General features: G+C 46.4%; 2 protein-coding genes across 3 annotated transcripts in view; one reads left to right on the forward strand and one right to left on the reverse strand.

Moving 5' to 3' along the window:
• SLC25A48 (solute carrier family 25 member 48) overlaps window positions 1–9,044 on the forward strand; it is a 48,570-nt gene extending 39,526 nt beyond the window's left edge. Inside the window, exons 7-8 of one of the 2 annotated variants that reach the window (XM_063665217.1) lie at window positions 5,563–5,692; window positions 8,662–9,044. In XM_063665217.1, coding sequence (XP_063521287.1) covers window positions 5,563–5,685 — 123 coding nt within the window. In that variant the 3' untranslated portion in view covers window positions 5,686–5,692; window positions 8,662–9,044. Of the gene's footprint in view, window positions 1–5,562; window positions 5,693–5,973; window positions 6,499–8,661 lie in introns of those variants that run through there. The other variant, XM_054488397.2, reaches the window with a different exon arrangement.
• An 8,752-nt stretch (window positions 9,045–17,796) lies between these two features.
• On the reverse strand, window positions 17,797–21,375 carry IL9 (interleukin 9). The gene is made up of 5 exons (XM_054488411.1): window positions 21,239–21,375; window positions 21,091–21,126; window positions 20,976–21,008; window positions 19,562–19,693; window positions 17,797–18,061 (listed from the first exon to the last, which is right to left on the reverse strand). Exons 1-5 carry the CDS (start codon window positions 21,350–21,352, stop codon window positions 17,942–17,944), a joined length of 435 nt encoding a protein of 144 aa, XP_054344386.1. The 5' UTR covers window positions 21,353–21,375; the 3' UTR covers window positions 17,797–17,941.
• Window positions 21,376–23,488: the final 2,113 nt, after the last annotated feature.

Here is a 23,488-nt window from a genome sequence, read left to right on the forward strand (position 1 = left end):
CTGCCCGCAGCCACACAGCTGGTCCATGGTGGCACCTGGGCCTGGTCCATGTCTGTCTGTCACCGCAGTTTGCCTTCTCAAGATAGGTTGGGCAGTCCTTCCTCACTCATGGTTCAATGCCTTCCCCACTCCTCCTCCCAGTGGGAAGTGCCAGAGCTGCCTTGCCTCCTTCCTGTCCTCAGTCAGCTCATCTCACCAGCTCCAGGCCCTGTGAACTGTCTTCTGCTCTCCCACCTGAGCCCTGACCCCAGACCTCTGGTCTCGGCTGAGGAGGCAGCCTCCGACACATTTCCCTGGGCTGTGTCTCCTCTGTTCTTCCTACAGCTCAAGAGCTTAACCTAGCACACACCCCTTCCCACCACCTGAAAAGGTGCTGCCCCACGATAGACCAGACTTCCATGTCTGGTATCCAAGGTTATAAACAGATTCATCACCCTCCGGAGAAACCATCCTGCTGGCTCTTCCTTGCACGGGCTCCTTGCTTTCTTGGTGTGGCTCTTAGAGTCAGCAGACGTGGGTTCAAAGTCAGATGTAGCTACTGTGAGCTGGCAGGATCCAAGCAAGCAGCTTCATGTCTCAGGGCCTCAGTTTCTCCCAGAATGATCATGCCTTCCATGAAGGGCGGGGCATTTGTGGGTTAATACAAAAAGCACTCCATTCAATATGTAACCCATAGGGAAGAGTTAACCCTTTCTCATTTGCATTAGTATTATCAGTATTGATTTTATTAGCACCAGTGTTACCCCGGAGCTCTGAGTCTTTTCTCACATGGCTGCCCCACCCCAGGCCCTGCCAGATGAATCCTCCCCATCCTTCCAGGCCCAGTGCAGTCCACTGCCATTCCCAGGATCCATGTCCTTGGCTTGCTTCTCCTGTACCTCTCTCAAGGCACTTCTCACACACCACCACGGGTGGCAGCTATTTCTATTCCTGCCCCTTCTCTGCCTCTTACAGCAAGTTTTCTGAGGTCCTGTTTTACTCTCTCCCCCAACTTGGGAAAGATCCAGAGTTGGGATTACCCAGTGTTGAGGTAAATAACTAACATGCCACATGAGAGGGACAAGATCCAAAAGCTAGATCAAAGGGCCACATCTAAAGGACAGAACTACCAGAAGTCACTGTAAAGTCCAGCCCTTAGTATTCAATCATGGATCAATCATCTCTGTAGAGGATGGGGCAATCTGATTTGATGAAGCCTCCTAGGGAAAAATGCCTAAGGGCTTTAGTTTTCAAATGCTTATTTTTAGAGCACCTAGTATGTGGTAGACACAGTTCTAGGAGCTGGGAACAGAGCAGTAAACAAAAGAGAAAAAGCCCATGCTCTGATCAGCTAATGTGCAGTGAGCCAACAGTGAGACCTATCCGAAGGTTGCATTAATAGAAGTATAGTGGGTAGAATAAGGGAGGTGGAGGCCTCTGCCCTGACCAGATTACAGCTGGAATGTTGCATCCACCTTTGGTCACTACCCATTAAGCAAGACCCTAGTGGTGTCCCGGGAATGAAGACCAGGATATCATAGCGTGTGAGGAGAGGCTGGACCCTGGTTAGTATAAGAAGATATGATACGGAGGAAACTTGAGTTCTGTCTTTATGTTTTAAGGATGGATAAACTCAAAGCTTTCCTATTCTCATTATTTTAAATTCCTTTTTTAAATTTTTAACAAGAGCTGCTCTGACAGAAGGGTGAAGCCCAGCCCTGGTGCGGCCTCAATTGTCTTTTGTATCTTTTTTTTCTTCTTTTTTTTTTTTTTTTTTTTTTTTTTTAGCAGAAATACAGTTTGTGATTCAGCCAATGAGTATGGAGGGATATAAAAGTGTTTCAAATGGATGATTCATTTTTATTTGAGATGTTTTTGTCTATTTCCCCAAATATTAATGTGTCATAATTCGTAAAAAGTCTGTAGAGGCAAAATATATTGCTGATATGATTTCCTCTGAAAATTTCTGTGCTCTTTTAAAAAAATGAAGTCCTGGAAGTCAGCTGAGGTCAGACAATTGGTTTCTTAATCTCGATAGCGTTTGGTCCTCACCGTTGGTTCAGAGACAGGTTTTAAGTCAAGATAACAATATTCAGTTTAAGTAACCACTGCATGATAAGATGGTTCAAGGTTAATTGTTTAAAATTTGTATTAATTGGTCAAAAATTGGTAATGTATGAGCATAGGAAGCTTCCGAAACTACATGAGGATATACTGTCTCGATGCCCTGCTTGAGGTCCCTGTCCTCGCTCGAAGGCAATTACCGTAAAATTTCTTGTGATACATTTCAAAAACATTTACAGTGTATATAAGAATATATGTGTAGGTACATATCTATGTATGCTTGTATATGTGACTGTTTACTTATGAACATAAATAGTAACATGAACAAAAATAACCACACCATCTAGAACAATCAGGTTGTCTCAAAGGCAGTTTTCTGGCAGTGGCAGCAGGAGGAGGTAGAGAGGTTTCCTCCAGTGCCCCAGGGATGGCTCCAGTTCCCAGCTGGCTTGGGCTCTGGCCGTATGGAGCACCCCTCCCCAAGCATTCTTGACTGTGGCTGGCAGAGGCAGAGTGCAAGGCCCCAAGCCCATCATCATCCAATCTGTTCTCACCTTGCTATGGAAGAAGAAGTTTGTGACAGGAAAGAATTAGAAAGGCATTAATAATGACGATGGTGACCAATTTGAGTAGCTCTTTGTAACCCACTTAGGGATGATCAGTGGTGCAGCCTTTGTGGTGGGGAAAATCAAAAGACCATGGACTTGTCGAGGCATCCCCAAGCAGAAACAGAAGAAAAGTCTGGTAGTTTTGGAGCCATTCTCTGCCCACTGTTAGGGTCGTCTTGGGCTACATGGACCATAGCTCTGACTTGGAGAGTTGCCATCTGAAATAACCAGGCTGGTGAAGCACCTTGGTAATCTTGGCTCCATGGAAGCAGCTGCTGTGGAGGGGCTGTGGCAGTGAGATGAGGCTGAATGGCAGACAGAGGGGCCATTTGTAGGTAGACAGCTTCCGGAGGTACCAGGGCCAGCTGCTCTGGGTTGCTGTCCCTGGGGAATCTGGAGCCTTCCTCTCACTCCAGGAAACCTGAACTGCAGCCACCAGGACTCTTTCACTTCAGAGGCTCTTCCTTTTTCACGTCCAAATGTTCATTTATTCATTCATTCATTTACTCATCCATCCATCCATTCACTGATTCAATTAATGTGTTTATGGAAGGTCTACTCTGGGCTAAGCACTCGCAGGTGCTGGGGTTTCAGAGGCAAACCACCCACACAGCCCTGCATTCACTGCCCTGATTGTGATTGCTAATCCCACCCCCACCTCTGTTGTCTGTCCTTCCTGACAGATAAGTCAGGGACACTTGGGGAACAGTGTGAGGAGTGCTGTGATGGGGAGATACCAAGTGCACAGAAAGTGAGGGGCCATCATCCACCTGGGGGTGGCCATGGGGACACTGCCAGGCTGCAAGCCAGGCCTGGGAAGCGCTCCACGCAGAGGGGACCAAAAGAGGCCCAGTGGAGGAAAAAGGCTGGCACCTTAAAGGAATGACAGGCTGTTAACCTGCCCAGAGTGTCAGCTGTGAGGGGCCGCCCAGAGAAAGTGCAAGGGAGAGCATGTGGGTCCTTGCAAGCCAGGAAAGGGTGTGGACCTGACCCCAGGCCATAGGGAGCCATTGAGGCTTTGTAGGGTGGAGTGAGGGGGACTTGGTCTGGAGGTCATATGCTCTGAAAGCTCTGGGTAAAAGCTGTCAGGTCTGCACTTTTTTTGCCTTCTGTGGGCTCTGCAGCAGAGCAGGCCACAGCTGCTGGAGGGAGGGCTGTCTGCCGATCTGAAGTGGCCCACAGCTCCTGCAGGGCCCGGGGCTGTGGGACAGAAGGCTCACACTCCAAGCTGGGCCCTGGCTGCCTCCGCCTTGCAGAGCAGAGCCAAGCCCAGACCCACAGGGGAACTTCTGTGGGCACCGGCATGGAATTTTCCTCTCAGAGTTTGACCCAGTTTCTGGCTGTTATTCAGTCACTCTGGATGAGCCTGTGGAATTCCAGAAAGGTCAGACATTAGAGAAGAGTGTTAATATTACCAGGATCTCACTTGCACCCTGCCTGAACAGCTCGAGGTCTTGGCCGAGCCACTTGTTCATCTCTAGGGATCCTTGTCCATCAGCCCCTTTCCTGGGGCCATGTTGCACCCTGGAGGCTGCTGTGAGATGCTGGCACCTCTCCTGAAGGAAGGCCACCTGATATCCTAGCCAGTGACAGAGGCCTGCACCAACTCTGATACCACAGTGCCCAGAGACTGGGGAAACTGGGGAAATGAAAAGGGTTGGTTTCTACTTTTACAAAATGACCACTTCTGTTTCTTAAACTTAGAAAATTATACAGGAATCAGAGTAGGTTTCTATCTGTGCCTGACAGTTCTCAAGTCATTTATATTTGTGTGGGAGCTTGCTTTTAGATGGTTGTTTCTTACCAGAGGATGCATTAAAGGCCAGCTCCTCCCCACAATCCCCCTCTCCAAAGCTCTTACCTGCTCTCATCATTTTCTGGGTCATGTTGTCATTGTTCCTGAAGGGGCCTTGTCTCTGCTAATGGGTTATAACTGCTTGAGAGTTGGAATCACATCACATTTATGAGCCGACACTCAACACCAAGCAAGAAGATTGAGGAAGGAAAGGAAGATCATAGGCAGTGTTTGGGAAGCATCACATAATACTCCCTAGGGATGGAAGACAAATACAGGTGTCATGGAGCAGCAAAGGCAGAGTTCATCAGCTCATCAGCACAGGCCATTCTTCCTGAGCACGCATCCTAGTGATGGAGGTTGAGTCCTACTCCCTATTACGTGATAGACTATTGATAAGAACAAGGAGGGTGATGATGATAATCAGCAGTTAATGCATGCTTATACTGTATGCCAGGCACCGTGCCAGTGCTTGAAAAGCCTCATCTCATTTAGTCCCTCCAACATTCTTATCAGGTCAATTCTATTATTATCCCCCTCTTACAGTCGGGAAAATTGAGTTCCAGAGACTTTGCCATTGGCCCAAGTGACTCAATGGCAAAGCTGTGCCTCAACCCCATGTCTGCAGAGTCTTAAGCACAGCTCGAGTTCTGTTCTCTGCCACTTTTGGGATGTCCTGTGAAGCCCCTGCTACAGGGATTGGGCATGGCTGGGTGCTCTGTCTACTTAGGGCTTCTAGATTCCCGAGGAGAGAGAGAGAGAGAGAGAGAGTGTGTGTGTGTGTGTGTGTGTACATGTGAGAGAAGAAGAGAGAGAGGGAGAGAGAGGGCAATTTAAAAAGTGTATGTAGGTGTTTTCCTGGCCCAACAGCTTACCTATAGTATTTAGTGCATGTATATCAGGGTCTGGGAGGAAAAGCACCATCAGGCATGACATGGGTCAGGGCAGGGCATGACTGGGACTTCCCTGTGTGGTCTCTGCCTGCACAGGTCCTTTGGGCTCTGGCGGGGGACAGGGCCTGGGTGGGCAGCACCACGAGCCATTCTCTGCCCCCCCTTGGTGGCCCTGCAGAGGGTGTGGGTCAGTCCCCTGCAATAACCCAGCCCCTGTGCAAAGGTGTTTTTCAGAGGCATCACTGTGAATGCGGTGCGGGGCTTCCCCATGAGTGCGGCCATGTTCCTTGGGTACGAGCTGTCGCTGCAGGCTATCCGTGGGAACCACGCAGTGACGAGCCCATGAGCGCCAGGTCAGTGTGCTTCCGTCCCGGCCAATTGTGCCTCCCAGGAACTTGAAACTCTTTTTTTTTTTTAATCATGAGAATGTTGTGGCCTTCTGAAATGTCCTGTTGTTTGTCACGTATCTAATCTGTGGTAGGCTGGGGCTAGAGCTGCCACCCTTTTCATCACCAAACAGCAGTTCAGAAATGCCCACCAGTGACTTGTGGCATGCTGGGTCCCCAGGGACCAAGTCTGGCACAGAATATACCTGTTTCCAGACAGCTTGCCTCTCCGTTTCTCCATCCAGCAGCTTCAACAGCCCTTGCAGAGAAGTACTTTTACCTTCACTGTGCAGACGCAATGACCCAGGCTCACAAGCGAGGACTGCAACCAGGGTACCTGCAGGGGGCACCGTCTTCCCACCTCCCTACTGAACTGCACAGCTTGACTCTGAGAGCCACCCACAGGCTCCCAGAGCCCTAGAGGACAGGTCTCTGCCACCATTCTTTGCCTCCCATACCCTCTTTTTCTTTCTCATTGCAGAAAGATCACTGTAGCCTGAGAACTCTTCTAAAGACAGCAATCTGACTCCTGTGCTCACATGCCCTCCTTGGCTCCCCATTGCCCTCTAGATAAAGCCTTCACCCTGCTTCCGCTGGCCTCACCCCTCATCACTGTTCTGAATGTCCTGCCCTCTCTCTCGCCCCTAGGTCTTTGCTCAGGCTGTCCCCTCTGCCTGACATCCTCTTCTCGCTCCTTTCCCACTGTCCTTGGCTTCACCAGCTCTTTGCCATCCAGGCTGTAGAAGTCTCCTCCTCCAGGATGCCGGCTTGCTTTCTCAGCTGGGGTGAGTCGCGCCTTCTGCAGACCATCCCCCACCCCCACCCACACTGCATCCTAAATGCCAGAGGACGCCCTCACTCCCCAGGTGGGGCTGCTGCGCTGTCCCTACCTTTGCACTAATGGTGCCTGGCACAGAGCCCGGCACACAAAGGGCCACTCAGCAGTGTTGTCGGATGGGTGGATGACCAACCCCCATATCCCCTCAGGCCTCCTCTTCCTCCCTGTGTTTTTTCTTCCTCATTGTCTGGTCCCATACCGGCTACGCGCAAAGCTCAGAAGACAAAGTGAGTGTGGACTGAACTTTCTAGTCAACCAAGAAGCCATTTGACATCAGTCTTGGTTAGCACAAATTCTCCTGGGAAGGATGATCTTTGTCTATAAAACCTCACTGCTGCCTCCCCTGTGAGCTGGCAGGGGCATTCTTGGGATGGCAGAGCCCTGCCAGGGTGCATGGATGGTGCCAGAACCTGGACAAAGGGAGGGGGCCTGACCAATCAGGCTGACTGTAGTTAGCCCAGGACAAGCCCCAGAAGCTGGCTTCAAATAAAATGCTCTCCACTTTTTGCTAAAGTGGTAACATTCACAGCTTTTCTGCCTATTTGCCCTTTCTTATAAAAGAAAAAGGGTAGCAACCCAGTTTGCATAATTAAACATCTTGAGTGAAGAGTTACTGCATTTGGGTGGCATCCAGGATAGGGAAGGAATTCATCTTATTCTTAAAGCTGTGCTCAGATATTGGCCATTTCCCCCTTTTAACAGAGAAAAGTAATTTCTTAAAAATCCTATAATAAAAGCCAGGCACTTTTATTGTAGACAAAAATAGAAAATTTAAATAAACAGAAAGAACAAAATAATAAGACCTGTCATCACAAGACCTTGTTGTTATTCTTTCAAGTATGTCTTATGTGTATTTTCAACTTGGGATCCTATTCTACACAGTGTTTTACAGCCCTCTTTTCCCATTTAGTAGTTTGGGACCATTTTCTCATGTCATGAAATCTTCAGCTACAAGATGGTTTTAATGCCAAGACCTCCCCGATCCCAGAGTGGCTGGATGCCTGCCCAACCTGTCGTACCTGCCACTGTGACCACCCTGGTGATTAACTGCTTCAGGACAAAGGAGGAAATTTCTAGCAACCCAATCACGATTGTCCTGCATTTAGCCTTTCACAAGCAGTGACCAACCCAATTGGAAGCTTTTCTTTCTGAAAGCGCTCTTTCTTGCAAGGGGCATAGACATCTGTCTCCCTCAGGAGGGAGGACTGCTGAGGCAGGGAGGAGGCTGTTGCCTCCTGGTAGGAGAGGGAGGTTCCCAGCCACCGGTCTGCAGATTCATTTTAAACAAGTCTTGCCCATGGCATTCAACTTCCTGCTCCAACCCCAAAATACCAAGGCCTTTTAACAAGACTAGATTTTAATTTACCAAGTAGCTCTGAGATTTGGGGAAGCCCATGCTCTGGCAGCAGTCACACCCACTCTTTGAATGCCTCCCTCATTGTCTAGACCCAGGACAGAGTGAGATGACGTATATTAGAGATCTAGGGAGCCAAGCCGTCCCTAAGAAGTGGCAGGATGGGGACCATCTCAAGAGTTCCTGGGTACAGATGACAGGGATGACTTGAGAATTGTTTCTAAGAGCCTGCAGGGGATAGATCACCGAGCTCTCAGCAGCTGCCAGGTGACTTCCAACAACCAGGCATGGAAATCTCCCCCAGCTTTTCCAAGTCCCATGCGGGAAGATCAGTGACCTTTGGTGGTAGAAGTGGCATCCTGCCCACTTACCAGTGGCTGGCTCTCAGACTTGTCTGTGGCTCATGAATCAAACTCTGCCATCCCTACCTGTCCAAGACCAGCCCCCAGAGCTTCCTGAAATAGTGCTGGTCTGCCCTCTGTCCTGACATGCATGCTCCAGGTCTCATTAGCCTACTTTCAGTTTCAGGAAAACTGATTTTCAAGGAAAGAAGACATAGTGCTCTTATGATACCTTTGTTGAACATTTACAAATAGCCCTGGCAACCCTGAGAGCCTCTGCCACTCTGTACTTTGCCTCTTGCTGCTTCACAAACCCAGTCTCCAAATGGGTTGTTTGACCCCAAGATCCAAGATTTCAAGACTCCCGTTAGAAGATGTTCTTGTCTTTCCTCCTTTTTCCCAGGGTCTCATCCCATTAACAGGTCAATGCTAAAAGTGTCTGCAGAACCCATGATGTGAATTTACTGAAGAGAAAGACTCTCTGCCAGGTGGGCTTTCAGCCAAGCAGGCTGTCTTCGGAACCCCTTCCTTCCTTCACAATTACAAGCATTCTGATCCCCACCCCGGCTGGGGCAGCGGAGCTTCCGCCTTGGAGGGATTCAACTGACCATTGGTCAACTGATCACCAACTATTCCAGCTTTGGACCTGTACCTGGTAACAAACAAACAAACAGAACAAAACAAAACTGGAGTAAAATAGACCCTTGTAACATTGTAAACACATTGTAAACTCACTGTGAATTCATGGAAGAGCTGGAGTTGGTTCTAAGTTTCAAAATAAAAGCATTAAAAACCTCTTCACATTGTTTCTCTGTCAGATGCCTCTGCCTGGCTTCCAAGAGGCACCTGGCCACTGTCGTTCTTCGCTCTCTGTTCAGGCCTCTGTGGGTGTTGCAGGCCCAGAGGAAAACCCCCTCCACACAGTTGAGGAGAGAAACTGAGCGGGGGCAGCCTGGCTTCTTTTTTCCCAGATGCCTAAGGTCGGCAGCGGAGGGCATAGCGGTTGAAAAGGGTGATGAGGGACAGAAACCTTCTAGGGGTTCTCCCACCCTGAGCAGTGGCACACGTTGGTGACTTGCTTCAGAGAGGTTGGCCCTGGGCTTGGTTGGAGTGGGCACTCTCTGGGCCTTATTTTTACATGGAGAACAAAACAAAACAAAATACTTGATCCACAGTCTGGTTTCCAGAGTGACTTCCTTGTTCTAAATTTTATTCCTTACTTGAGCCGCGTGGGGAGGCCATTGCTATTTTGCTGTTATGTTGCTTGTGTCCCTGCAGCCTCTCCCAATTCTGTACCCACAACAAGCATTCCTAGTCAATCATAGAGCCCTTTCTTGATGAGCTGAGTGGCGCCTCAGAGTCTTTCTCAGCACAGTGCCGTGGCAGCCACCACCAGCCGCGCAGAACTGTCATACAAAATGAATCTATTTGCCATCCCTGGCTTAAATCCCAGTGAAGGAAATGTCCTCAAATTTGTTCTTTTTTTCTTTCTCTTGAAAAGGTCTTCCTTGGTTTCTCCACTACGCTGTTCCCCCACCACCCCCTGCCTTTGAGTGATTTGGGCCATGTCTCTGAAAAATCTCTGCCTTGTCTCTGAAAAATCTCTGCCTTAATAGACCCAAGACCAAAGCAATGCTATGGTGCAAAAGAGATGAAAATGTTCCATCTCTTCAGTGTGAAACCTGTTACTGGAGCGGAGGGTTCCATGCTTGAAATAAAACCCTCAGCATGCCCTCCTCAATCTTTCTCCTTCACAGCCCCTGGGACTGCAGGGTCCCCTGGGTATCTCTGCAGGTTACCGTTCAAGCTGCCCACCCTCCAGCAGTGGGACATTCATTCATTTGTTCAGTCATCAAACATTTGCTGAGCAGATGCTGACCTAGGTGGCGGGGACAGCCACGAGGGACTCCAGTGGCATGTCATTCTGGTGCATTGGAGAGGCTCTATTGATGGGAGAGACCAGCCTGCCCGTCTGCCCCAGTATCACTGGGTCTGGGTGAGCACGGAGGATGCGAGTGAAGAGATGCTTCTGGCACCTGGTTCATCCCTGGGTAGACCTGAAGTCTCTGCTCTAACACATCCTAGAATGTGTTTCTTAAGTCTGCCTCAACTGGACCATTTGCTGGTGCAAGGCGTGCTTGCACAGTTTGTTTAGAAGTGGTGCTGTGTCCACAAGGCCAACTGGAGTCTTCTACTGGGTGCTCCTGATGAGGCTGAGATGCAACAACCACCTTCTTCAGGTGTCTGAGCCTTTCCTAGTTTCTATTAATCATTGTGGCACCTCTTGATGGTAGAAGGAGGCAAGCAGAGAGAAGCATTGCTGATCTAGTTTACAGATGAAGAAACTGAGGCTCCAACATACCTGAGCCCCAGCTCAGGATTTTACCACCAATCCCATTTGATAATCTTCCTGAGGCTACACTTCTCTGCTGTCCAGCCCAGGGAACATCGCCAGCAGCCGTGATGAAGGCTATTTTATGGTGTAAAAAAAGACAAAGTTGTTGGGACACATAAGTATGGAGTCTGAAACTTCTGTTGAAGGCCTCCCATCAACCACATCAGAACTGCCCTTCTGGACGCACCTCTCATTGCTCTGGTCCAGGTTCCCTGTGCTCTCACCATTTCCCCCATCCCATCCAGTGCCAGGCATATAATGGCGTTTAAATGTTGCTGAAAGAGTTCCCAAGTGATCCAACAAGCCTGCTGGGCCAGCTGCTGTCTGCCCAGCACCCTCCAGGCTTCCCTGCCTCTATGCTTTTCTTTAACCTATAGGACACTCTTACCCCCAGCATCACCAGGAACAGTAATGCTCCCTGTTTTAGACCCAGCTCAGATGCTTTAAGCCCTTAGATGTTAGGGCTTCCTTGATTCTCTCTCTCTCTCCTCCAGCAGCATCCATGGCCCTTCCACCGACGTGACCCCTTTGGCACTGTGTCCCTCCCTGTGCTACAGTCATGTCTGTGCACCCTCTCTTTCTCACTGGCCTGTGCCCCCCTTCAGAGCCAGGGCTGAGTCTTCCCAATCCTTAGATTCAGCATAGCAGCAAGAATGAACAGGATTTAGAATAAAGGAAGCATAAATTAATGGGCAAAAATGCAAGCATGACCATGTTAATTGAGAATTGTTTGTAATAATGAAAATTCAGAAACTTTCTAAATGCCTATCAATAGAAGAGGGGGTTGAACAAACAGCCACTAAAAAGAATGAGATAGATCTCACATATATTGTCATGGAAATATGTCAGCGACATTGTAAGTGCAAAAATGGGGGGAGCAGAATAACATATATGATGTTATTCATTTTCATTTTAAAGTATATATCGTATATGGGTAATTATATGGGTATTGAAAAACCCTTGAAGGATACACACCAAATTTAACAGTGGCTATTTCTGGGATGTGGGATTGGGAGAAGACTTTCAGTTCTGACTTTGATGTTGGTGATTTCTTTGTACATCACTATAATGATGGTGATTTGATGATGGTGATTATTTTAATGTTTTAATTTTTTTACAGCAAGCATATATTGTTTTTATAATTTCTTAAAATAAAAGCACACCTTATTGCAGAGCTAGGGCTCCCTGCTGGACACTTGTTTTCCAGGCTGCAGGCTGGCTCTGCCTCGCTGCCCAGCCTCAGCCTGGCTCTGAGTAACGGCCCCTGCCACACTCCCTCCCCCCGCCCTCCTCCATGCTGGGCAGACACTGCCTCAGCACATCTTCTGCACCTTCACTCCCACCCAGGAGCACCTGGCCTGCAATGAATGAAACTCGGCTTTATTGAAGAAACTCGGCTCCAACCCAAACAAATCTCATGTGGTAGCCCGATCTGGAAGGGGTCAGCCAGCAACGGATCTGCTTCCTCTTAGATTTTTCTGGAGAGGGCAATCTTGTGGAATAGTTGGGGCCAAGAGCTTGGGAGTCTTCCTCCATCAACACATTATGGTTCTATTTAACCAAATATATATATATATATATATATATATATATATCTAAGTGTGTATGTGTGTGTGAGAGAGAGAGAGAGAATGTGTGTGCGTGTCTGTGTGTGTGTAGTCTGACTGTGGCCAGTGCTGTTATAGGCATTGGGTCACAAAGGCAGGGACCCTGCCCTCAGGGAGCTTAGTATCAGGCATTAATTTCTGTTGTCATGGTCAGGAAAGTCTTTAAACAAATGGAATCCTATTTTTAAGAAGGATGAAAACAAAACAGAATTCCAAGCCAAGCACTAGTTTTGATGTCTGTGTCTTGGAGTTGGGGGGCTTCAGGGTTGGCCAATTTGCCTTACCAGGGAAGACGAAAAGAAGAACAAAAACCGTTACCATACAGCAGCAGTTCTCAACAGCAGCCCCTTTCACCCTGAAAATTATTAAGGACCTCAAAGAACATCTGCTTATATATTTACCAACAATTACTGGAAATTCAAACAGAATTTCAAAAATATTTATCCATTTAGGTATAATAATAAACCCATGACATTTTAACATAAATAACATTCTATGAAAATAACGATTCTTTCTAAACCAATGTAATTAACGAGAAGACTTGCGTTTTCCGTGTTTGTGGCTAAGTCTGGCTTAAACAGAGGGCAATTGTGTTCCCCTGTCTGCTTTTGCTTTTAGTCTATGGGTTATCACTTGCAATATAGCCTTTGGGAAACTCCATTGCACGCTTGTGAGAACGTAAGATTGAAAAGAGCAGATAACATCTTAGTGTTCTATGAAAGTGGTTTTGACCTCGTGGGTCCTCTTTGAGAACTGCTGCCCTACAGGAGAAAAAATACATATGTGTGTGTGTATATATATATGTACACACACACACACACGTATATATCCCTCACCCAAAGGCTGATACCCTGCAGAATCACCACTTGGTGGCAGCAGAGGTCAACTAAACCCTCAGCAGGAATCCGCATCTGAGGACCTTGGCCCTGTGGTGAGAGCAACTGGGCCCCGTGACACTTCTTTTCCTGTTTCCTGGGTCTCACCATCTCCCTTGGCGTTGCTCTTTTCCTTCTCTGTGGTGAAAAGAACTTCACACTAGGGAGACCTTCCCCTTGGGTTCCAGTTTCACGTAGGCCATCAGCCATCTGTGCTCTTGCAGGCATCGGTGCCCCCTGAGCCATCTGTAAAATGGCCACACTGGTCTCCCTTACCTACTTTGCACAGTTTCCATAAGAATCAAGTGCAAAAGTGTTTTTGTAAACTGTAAAGTGAAAAACATAGGGGTTGGAGGAAGGGGTGGCCTGGTGTGATTTTTCTGGTTTCTGTTCTTTGCCTGCCTTCTTCTCTGAGTCTGGGTTGTTTGCTTTTTCCAGGAGGTGAACACAGGATGACTACAGTGTTCCCTGGGCCTCATCTCTGCATGTGAAGCCCTGAGAGCTGCAGATGTTTGGTCTTTGGACCTCCAAGTGGACATTAATTAGCAAGCGTGGGCTAGGATGGTGCAGACACTGACGTGGCCCTTCTGATGCCTGGGATGCCTCATGAGTCACTGATTCAAGCCCTCCAAGGATCTGATCCCCAATGCCCACTCTGCTAGGCTGGCATCAAAGAGCTTTCCAAGAAATGTTTGGTCCAGCAGAAAAGTCCAGACCATGAGCACCGGGAGCCAGAAACCACCCAGAGAAACGTTGCTTCGCTCCTCTGTCTGAGGATGGGGAGGCACCAGTGAGCTCTGGGCTTAGCCACTCCCTCCAGTCTCAAGTACCACATCCCTGTGCCTCCGGTCTCCTCTCAGCATCGACCAGGTTTTTCCCCACTCCTGCACCCGTGGATCCTGAGGACAGCGGTAGCGCCTTCCTCACCGCACGCTGAGTCCAGCGCGTGCTCCTCACTGTGCACTTATTAGTGTCTGTTGAGTGATTAAATCACATCCTCAGGTCTGCAGCAAATAAATGAAGGTTTCTTTATTTTTTATTAACTAAATTGAGATTTTTTTCAAGCTGATGACAGAAAAACAATAATTTTGCCATTTCAGGGTAAAACTTCGAAATTCCAAGTTAAATGCCCAGTTTAAGATTTTTTCCTTCTCCACCTTCCCCTGGGGTTGACTTTAGATCTGGGAGGTTTGGGATTTAGGGAGAGGCTTCAGGGTCCTGGGAGGTGCTCTGTCCTACCCTGATGTTCTTCCTGGCTAGTCCTGGGCATGGCTTTCCCTCCAGGGTGGCTTCTGTATAAACATCTTCAGTCCCATTTGGTCCCTGTCCCGTGGTCCCAGCCTGCCATATAGGCCCATCCCAAGGCCTCTCCGGCCTTACCATCCTCCAAGACACATCAGTGCCCCTCGCTGGCCTGTGTGAAAATCTTTGATTTCTCCGTTGAAACTATTCAGGAGGCTGCATCAAGCCCAGCTTCCTAGGGCCAGTGGGTGGTCCTCCCTATACCACACCTTAGGTGTGGTGGCAAAAGGCATTCTCTTTTCATGTCATCTCCCAGGGCATTCAGGGTATACGACTCATGTGCCCTTCACTCTTGGTTTTCCACCCTCCCCAGGAGTTCTGCCCTCTACCCCGAGGCTCTGCTGGGGGCCAGGCAGAGAGCCCTTCTCCGGGGAGCTCAACAGTGTCTGCCATCACCCTCTCCTCTCGGACTTCTCTTCCATAGTCCAAGGAGTTACTTTCTATCCCAGGGCTAGGAAAGTTACCACTGGAAACTCTAAAGCCAAGAATTAACTTCTGTATCAATAACCTCTATACCAATAAGTGCAGAAAATACATCAGACACAGTCCAATCTCATTCATGATAAAATTGCTCAACAGACTGAGAATAAAAGGGAATTTTCTCAGCCTGATACTAAGCATTTATGAAAAGTCCACAGCTCACATCATATTAATATTTAATCGTGAATGCCTGGATCCTTTCCTACTAAAATCAGGAACAAAACAAGAATGTGTACTCTCACCACTTCTATTCAACATTATATTGGAAGTTCTAACCAGAAATTAGCCAAGGAAGTGAAAGAAAAGGCATCCAAGTTGGAAAAAGAGAAGTAAATTACCTCTATTTACAGATAATATGATACGGTATAAAAAGTGGTGGTTGCGCAACCTGCCAATGTACTAAAATCTATTGAATTATATGCTTCAAATGGATGCATTGTATTGCATATGGTATATGAAGTGTATCTCAATGAAGCCATCTGTTTTTTGTTGTAGTTGTTGCTGTTGTTGTTGTTGTTTGTTTTTTTAAGACAGGACCTTGCTCTGTCGCCCAGGCTGGAGTGTAGTGGTGCAATCATGGCTTACTTACTCCCCCAACCCGCGACCTCCTAGACTCAAGTGATCCTCCCATCTCAGACTCCGAGTAGCTGGGACTACAGTTGCATGTCACCATACCCAGCTAAGTTTTGTATTTTTCATAGAGACTGGGTTTCACCATATTGACCAGGCTGATCTCAAATTCCTGGGCTCAAGTGATCTGCCTGCATCAGCCTCCCAAAGTGCTGGGATTTTAGGCATGAGCCACTGTGCCTGGCTAAAGCCATCTTTTTAAAGTGATAAAAATAAAGAATGAAGCCCTTTGAGTCCTCTTTGAGTTTCTGCTGAGGCCTCCCTTTGCAGAGAAAGGGAGGTCTTGGTCTGGGGTCAATGAATCAGGGTGATAATGTGACAATGGGAGGAGAGGAATTGTGAGGTTTAAACATCACAGCATCTTCCTGCTTCCAACTGGATGGATGTACAGAGGGAGGGATGGATGGATAGATGGGCAAGCCAGTTTTATGGATGGCCACATCTTGGCTTGGCTTTGGCCTGCAGTGTGTACTTTGATCTGGAATCTGCTGGAAACAACTCTGCCTGGGGCCTGGCAACCTGGAGAGGGTAGCAACTTCACCGCTTGTGAGCAACGTGCTTCTGGCCAAGTTATGCAACCTCGTTGGGCCTACTTATCTCATTTGTGCAGTGGGAAAAATTACATACAACAATGATATAAATATCTCATGGGGTTGTTGTGAGGATCCAACCAGGTATTCTACAAAATAGGCTTAGAGGAGTGCCTGGTACAGAGTAAATGATAAATATTAATTCTCCTTTCTCCAGGGTGGCTTCCTGATGAATCTCAACTCTCCTGGCACAGAGAAGATGATGATTATAGCACACTTCACTGTAAGTGAACCCTCCTTGGAGCTTGCCTGCAGGAATGAACACTGCAGGTTATGTGACTTTTGCAGAAAAGCTGAGGGAAAGCACCAAGCTATGCTGGTGATTAATCTGCATCAGTGAGTGGAAGCTCGTCTCTGCCCATATCCTCTGGCAACACGTTGCATTTCCGAGTCGTATTCTGAAACCATCACCAACCATCAGCATCTGTCCCTGCTGTGATCCTGCTTGGGCTGGTGTATCCCCATGCTGCAGGTGGTAAACCACATAATGTCACATGATTCAACTATGTCTGGCACCAGTCATTCAGAAAACCCATATGGAAGAGAGAAGAAGAGAAGGCCCTTCAGCTGCGATCTGGAACTCCACGCAGCTGGCTGTCCAGGAAGCTACAGAAACCTCTATCCCTCCTGGAGACACCCAGCCCAGCCCCAGATAAAATGTCTTGAAGAGAGTACCCCCCACCCCCGCCTCCCTTGTTAAGTAGGGCATGAACTAGAGAAAGGCTGTTTTGTTAATGCAGCTTACCAATTTCTTATCATTATTCTGAAATCCAAACAGCTGCGAAAACTCAGTATTTGTTAGGACTCATTTGGCTGCAAAACTTGACCATTTCAGTGACTGCTGCGGGATTGATATGTTTAATTACGGAAACTTGCCCCAGGCCCTGCTGTGGGTGTTATGTAATATATAGCACATGGATTGTTTTAACTTTCTAAAAGGCTAAAAAGCTTGAATTCTGAAACCTATCTGACTCCCTAGGTTTCTGGATATAAGAGTGTGGACTGGAATTATGATGGGTCTATTTTACCCTCAGGCTACGGTTGGAAGAAGCACAATGTACACCCTTGGTATAAAGAGAATAAGAAAGGGGCAGAATGCAAACAGCAAAGGGTTTGGAAGCAGAGAGCCCTACGGGTGAATCCTTCTAAATCTCACCACCTGTGGGATCTTGGGAATGCTATGCAGACTTTCTAAGCTTTGGTTTCAGCATATATAAAACAGAAATGCGTAATAATAATATCTACTTCCTACCATAACTAGTGGGTTAAGCACTTAATTATTAAGCATTTATTCTGCATGCCCACATTCTTGAGCAGTCTCCCAGTTCCAAGATGCTGCCTTCTCCTCTTTCAGGCCCATGGCCAGTTTCTCAGGACCCTAGCCCTCTTAGCAGTGTCAGACATGCCTTCAGCCTCCCCTAGCGGCAACCCTCAGACGGTCCCCATAGACATTCTTTGTAACTGCTCCCTGCAGCACCCCTGCAGCTCCAGCCACAGCCTATGAGCCTGAGGGTCTGTATTCAGCATCAGGAGTCTTATCACTACAGGAGTCTCTGATCTATTCTCCCCCTTAACAACACTTGTAGCTTTCTTTGTTCTGAGCAGCAAAAAATGAATGATTGCCTAGAGACCAGCTCATGTTGTTTTTCCTCCATATGTATTTATTTCAAAATAAAGACATTCAATTTTAAACAAATAATCACAACTGATATTGATTTAGAGTAGCTTACTTGATTTTTAAATTGTAGCAACTTAAAGAGAAAGCTTTTTAAATGTAATAAATAGGATAAATAATATTTCATCTTCATATTTTTCCTCCCATCCCTCTCATCTTTTCTTTCTGGAAAATTTCCAGGAGACTCTTCAGAAATATCAGTGCGTTGCCTGCCGTGGTTTGGTTGCATGGCTGTTCACAGGAAAAGTACTGTGGGGATGAAAGTTGATAAGGACAGAGTGACTCAAATGATGTAGAGCCAAGCAGCCCCAGGAGCCAACCTGCCAAGAGCCAGAGTCGGTGGTGAGGATTGTGGGGATGGGAAGGGAAGCGGCTTGAGACACAGAGCAAACAGGTGGGCAGGTCCAGGCTAGCTCATGTGGTGTAAAGACAGCATAGGTGGTTGACCTCAAATTGGATTTCAGGGGTCTTTACACACACACACACACACTCACACACACACACCCCTATTAAGTGGCCCTAAATCTCTGCATTAGAGAAAACCTTTTCTGGGGACTCTTTGAGGCCTAAAATTGTATCATTATCCTTTTAGGTTGTCTTTCCAAGGTCATTTGACAGTACAATGGCTAAGAGTGGGGCTCCGAGGTCACATAGACCTGAGTTCAAATCTCAGCTCTGCCAGTTATTAAATATGCAGCCTAAGGCAAATTAGTTAACCTCACTGAGAGTAATAAATTGAATAATTGTCCCTAAGGTATGTATTTATTCAGTGAGACAGCATACATTAAGCACTTAGAACTAGATGCCATTGATGGTAGAAACGCATGCAGCTAAACAGCTGAGCTCAGGGCTTTCAGCCTTCTAGGATCTTGTGTGGAGATGCTAATACCCAAAAAAGGGAGGGAGGTCACCTCTACCCAACTTGCCATCCCACTCTGCTGTCAGGGACTAGGGTATCTGCTGAAGAAAAGAATGTGTGGATGGGCATTCAGGATGAGTGGCAAGCTTCCACCTTGACCTGGGTGCATTGCCCTTTAAATACCTCCTTAATGCAGGCCAGGCACGGTGGCTCACACCTGTCATCCCAGCACTTTGGGAGGTCAAGGCAGGCAAATCACTTGAGTTCAGGAGTTGGAGAGCAGCCTGGCCAACATGGTGAAACCCCGTCTCTACTAAAAATACAAAAATTAGCCAAGCATGGTGGCAGGCACCTGTAATCCCAGCTACTCGGGAGGCTGAGGCAGGATAATCACTTGAACCCAAGAGGCACAGGCTGCAGTGAGCTCAGATGGCACCACTGCACTCCAGCCTGGGCAACAGAGCGAGACTCTGTCTCCAAAACAAAACAAAACAAAACCTCCTTAACCAACAGGAAAAAAAAATCCCTGTTAACAACATCCATTCAGTTAGTACATTGAATCTCTAGGATAATTTAGTATTATGTGAGCTACATCCCTGATTCTCTAGATTGTAGCTTCTAATTATACTCAGAAAGGATTCTTTCATTATTCCATAGTAGAGAGAAGTAAATTGCCTCGTCGGGAACAATGATCTATCTCACTTTAATTCTATTGTTTCAATGGATCTCGCTTTAATTATATTACTTCTGATTAAATTGTTTAGATGTCTTTTGTCAACCTTGAACTATCAATTCCAACTTTACCATCCTTTTGCATTCAAACAGGGTTGGCATCACCATTCACATAGAAATCACCAACGGAAACATATCATATATGAAAACAAACTTACTGGACACTTGTTGTTCTTTAGTACTTCAACCGATTTTTTCACCCGACTGAAAATCAGTGGGTATCTTGTTCGCACGGTGCTATTGGTCATCTGAGACAGTCCCTCACTGAAGCATGGTCTGGTGCAGTTGTCCTGGTAAATAGCAAGGATTTATTCAAAGAAATATTCTGAGGACAGCTTTGGAAATATATCACAAAGAGCAGTATAATAGAGATGATTTTTATTTAATCACATTACTCAAACTTGCATTATTTTTAGATAGGTCCCTTGCCAATGTAGGAAGTGATCTCCCATATTTAAAGGGGATGCCATTTTTCCACAGTGACATTCCCTGGAGGAGACTTCCTGTATGTTACATCCAGGAAACATGAGGGCTGTGGGCCCTGAAATAGTCGGCTCTGAATGTTCCTTTCAATGGGTGCTTCCCGGCTTCAAGGCTTGTAAGTCTGAAAGTGCAGAGTGAGGAAAATCCTTTTCACACCAGCTAATGGGATGTGACAATTGAATGCAGCTGGTATTTCAGCAGCAGCTAAAAACACAGACTGTACACCGAGAGACAGGGGCTGTGCTGTCTGCATGGTTCCTGCCCAGAAGGCGCTCTATCCTCTTCTCATCTAATGGATGGACTGCGATGGGTGCGATGTCTGACCCCAGCCAGGGCAAGAAGCTCAGATTCTCCCAGGCCTTGCATGAGAAAGAATAAAGCACTGCACCTTGGAGAAGTGCCTCCTCCTCACCCTAACCAGGAGTTTGAATTAGGAATCAGAACTTTCCTGCCACCCATCCTTCCTGCCAGAGTGGGCAGTGGCCCTCTGGAAGCCCTCCTTCCACTCACAACCTCAGATCCTCTATTTGCCCAGAGGGCAGCATGCAAACCAACAGTCACTCTAATCAGCTAGACAGACAACAGGGTGGTGGGGAGGAAGGGAGGAGGCCGGGGGAGGGGGGAAGGTACAGCACATAGATCATTCATGACAGATGAAAGATAAGGAGTTGTCATTTTATTTACATTGTTTCACAAATCTAGAGTTATCAGTAAATGAGTTAGAAAGCAATATGATATGAGCTATAGCAATTATTATATCCTTAGTTCCAGTTTTATTTAATTGTGCACATGGCCACCTATCTAAAAAGATATTCGGGATTCTTTTTCTAATGTTGAAAAGTGTTCAAACTTCTCAAGAGGCATAAAGTTAACTAAATACAAAGAAATGTTCATAATATAGGATTTCAAGACCATAGTTTTAAAAGGGAATAATTTGTAACAATGTGGTTTTAACAGGGAATACTAATCTGTAACTATTGAATTAAGCAACAATGTATAACATTAAATATTAAATAAAGCAACTTATTTTTACTTAAAAACAAACCAAAAAAATCCAAGGTCAAAATTATATTCTTTCACTATACTTACAGAGGGAATGGGCAGGCAGAGACAACTGGTCACCTGCAAGGGAAATTTCAGAGTGAAGATTCCAGATGTGAAAATTAATATTAATTTGGAAAGTTCTTAAAGAGCATTCACTCACATTAGCACTGCAGTGGCACTTCGAAGCTGGATCTTCCTAAAGTAGACAGAGAAATAAGAACCTTTAGTCAGCCCCGAGTTTTTTCATCCTCATACATATTTCTCTTTGTCAGTAGCCATCTTTCCCACGGGCGCCCCCTGCAGTCTACCTGCATCTTGTTGATGAGGAAGTTGATGTTCATGATCCCTGTCAAGGTTGGACACCCCTGGCCTGTGACGGAGCACAGGAGCAGGGCAGAGGTAAGGACCATGGCCAGAAGCATCTTGACAGAGGACTGGAGCTTGCCTGCAGACACCTTCAGATCGAGTGGTATTTAAAGCTCCCTCTCAAACATGGAAAAACCCTGACATCAAACTGATACCAAGAGCCCACACTTTATATTAACAAACAAAAAAATCAAACTGAGTCACTTGACAAAGATGATGTTGTGCCAGGAAATATCATTCCTCAGAAAAGATGATTTTCAAAAAGTTGAGTACTGAAATGCTGAAGGAAAAGTTAAAGATCTAAAAACCAAGAAAAAAAAAATTCAAAGACAGGGATTCTGGTTGTGAGATTTAGAATACTTTCCATGAAAGCCCAGGTCTGTATTTTCCCTTTTTATGTTATGGGAAATGCTGATATAATATAGCCAGTCATGGGTGTTCTAACGAAGGGGGGCCTGGGGAGAGAGAGCAGGTTGGGGGAGGGTGTGTGATACTGCAGAACTTCACTTTTCTCTGTTGGTGTTTTCCTTTAGTAATTGCAACCTCAGTCTTACTATCCTTTATTCCCAAATCTCAATGTTTTTCATACCCAGGACCAAATTCGCCACCTAATGCAAATGCATCTTAGAAGTATCCCTTTGTGCAAGTGTCTGAAAGAAGAAATCTTCAACTATAAGCACAAGAACGTGGCAACCATGCTTGTTAAAATTGGCCTTGAGGACTCCTCAGGATCTTTGGAGACTTTATATAACACTGTATGACATCAAGTAAAAACCCAGTACTTCAAAGAGTATAATAGCTAACGTTTACTGAGAACTTACTACATACTAGTAACATTTCTTTCTTTTTTTTTTTTTTTGAGGCAGAGTCTCCCTCTGTCACCAGGCTGGAGTGTGGTGGCACAATCTAGGTTCACTGCAACCTCTGCCTCCCAGGTTCAAGCGATTCTCCTGCCTCAGCGTCCCGAGCAGCTAGAATTACAGGCACCCGCCACCACACCCGGCTAATTTTTTTTATTTTTAGTGGAGACGGGGTTTGACTATGTTGGCCAGGCTGGTCTTGAACTCCTGACCTCGTGATCTGCCCGCCTCGGCCTCCCAAAGTTCTGGGATTACAGGCATGAGCCACCGGGCCTGGCCATACTGGTAACATTTCTAAGCACTTTACATACATTAAGCCATGTAGTACACTTGGCTGCCAAATGAGGTGGGTAGTAATTTGTCATCACCATTTTTTACCCTTTAAAACGCTGTCTATATCTTAGCTTCCTGGCCCTTCAGCATGGCTGTGTTTAATCACTATGAGTCAAAAAAGCAATCTCAGTGTAACTCTATGAAGTACTATAATTATTCTTATTATCTTACAGATGGAGAAACTAAGGCATAGAGAGGCAAGTAATTTGCCCAAAACCACAAAGTCAGGAAGCTGCAGAATTTGTATTCAAGCCCAGAAGTCTGCCTCCTGATTTCAGCTCTTAATCCTCCTGAGCTCCTGTTTTTCTGCAGATCTTTTATCTGCCTCTCCCACCAGGATATATACTCCAGGGTCTTATGGGTCCAGTTCACCCCTATATTCTCAGCACTTAAGGAGGTGCCTGGGGAACTGTGGGCACTCACTAAATGCTTGTTGAATTAAAACACTAATTTGAAAAGTAGTTCTTGAAATACCAACTTCCTATTTCTGGGATTTATAAGATTTCAAATCTGATTTCTAGGGTACATATTTGGAGGTATGTGCAGGTAAGTAAATATAGCTTCCACACAGTAGATTGAAAAGGTGAGGGGTTCTTTAGCTTAGCACTCTGAGCTATAATAGCCAATGGGGACAAACTCATAAGATTTCCTTGCCTCCACTGTAAGAGTATGGCAATACTGTTTTTTTCATTGTGTATTGTTTCTTAGGAGTGATGATGGCTCGTCAGTGTTCCACTGCACTATGGGGAAGGGAGTGTCTTGGTGGTAAACAAGGTAAAGAGAAACAGGTGTTTTGCTAAATTCCCTTAAGCCATCCCACATCTCTGACTTCCATCCCTGCTTTTTGCAGACACTGAAGAGAAAACTCAAAGGATTCCCAGCCTGTGGCAAACACTTTTGTTACAAAGCACTGGATGAATGCCTTTTTCTTGATAATAGAATTCTGATTAGTTTGGAGTACCAATGTATCCAGCCAAACACCCACATTTTCAGCCTCTT

This window comes from Pongo pygmaeus, chromosome 4 (genome assembly GCF_028885625.2).
Source record: "Pongo pygmaeus isolate AG05252 chromosome 4, NHGRI_mPonPyg2-v2.0_pri, whole genome shotgun sequence".
Taxonomy (NCBI): Eukaryota; Metazoa; Chordata; class Mammalia; order Primates; family Hominidae; genus Pongo; species Pongo pygmaeus.

Bases quoted from the DNA above. Each gene is read 5' to 3' on its own strand.
- IL9 (XM_054488411.1), bottom strand. From the start codon at position 21,352: ATGCTTCTGGCCATGGTCCTTACCTCTGCCCTGCTCCTGTGCTCCGTC. The intron at 21,127-21,238 runs GTAGACTGCAGG...TGTCTACTTTAG, and splicing joins TCCTCATCAACAAGATGCAG to GAAGATCCAGCTTCGAAGTG. The intron at 19,694-20,975 runs GTAAGTATAGTG...GCTATTTACCAG, and splicing joins TCTGCCTGCCCATTCCCTCT to GACAACTGCACCAGACCATG.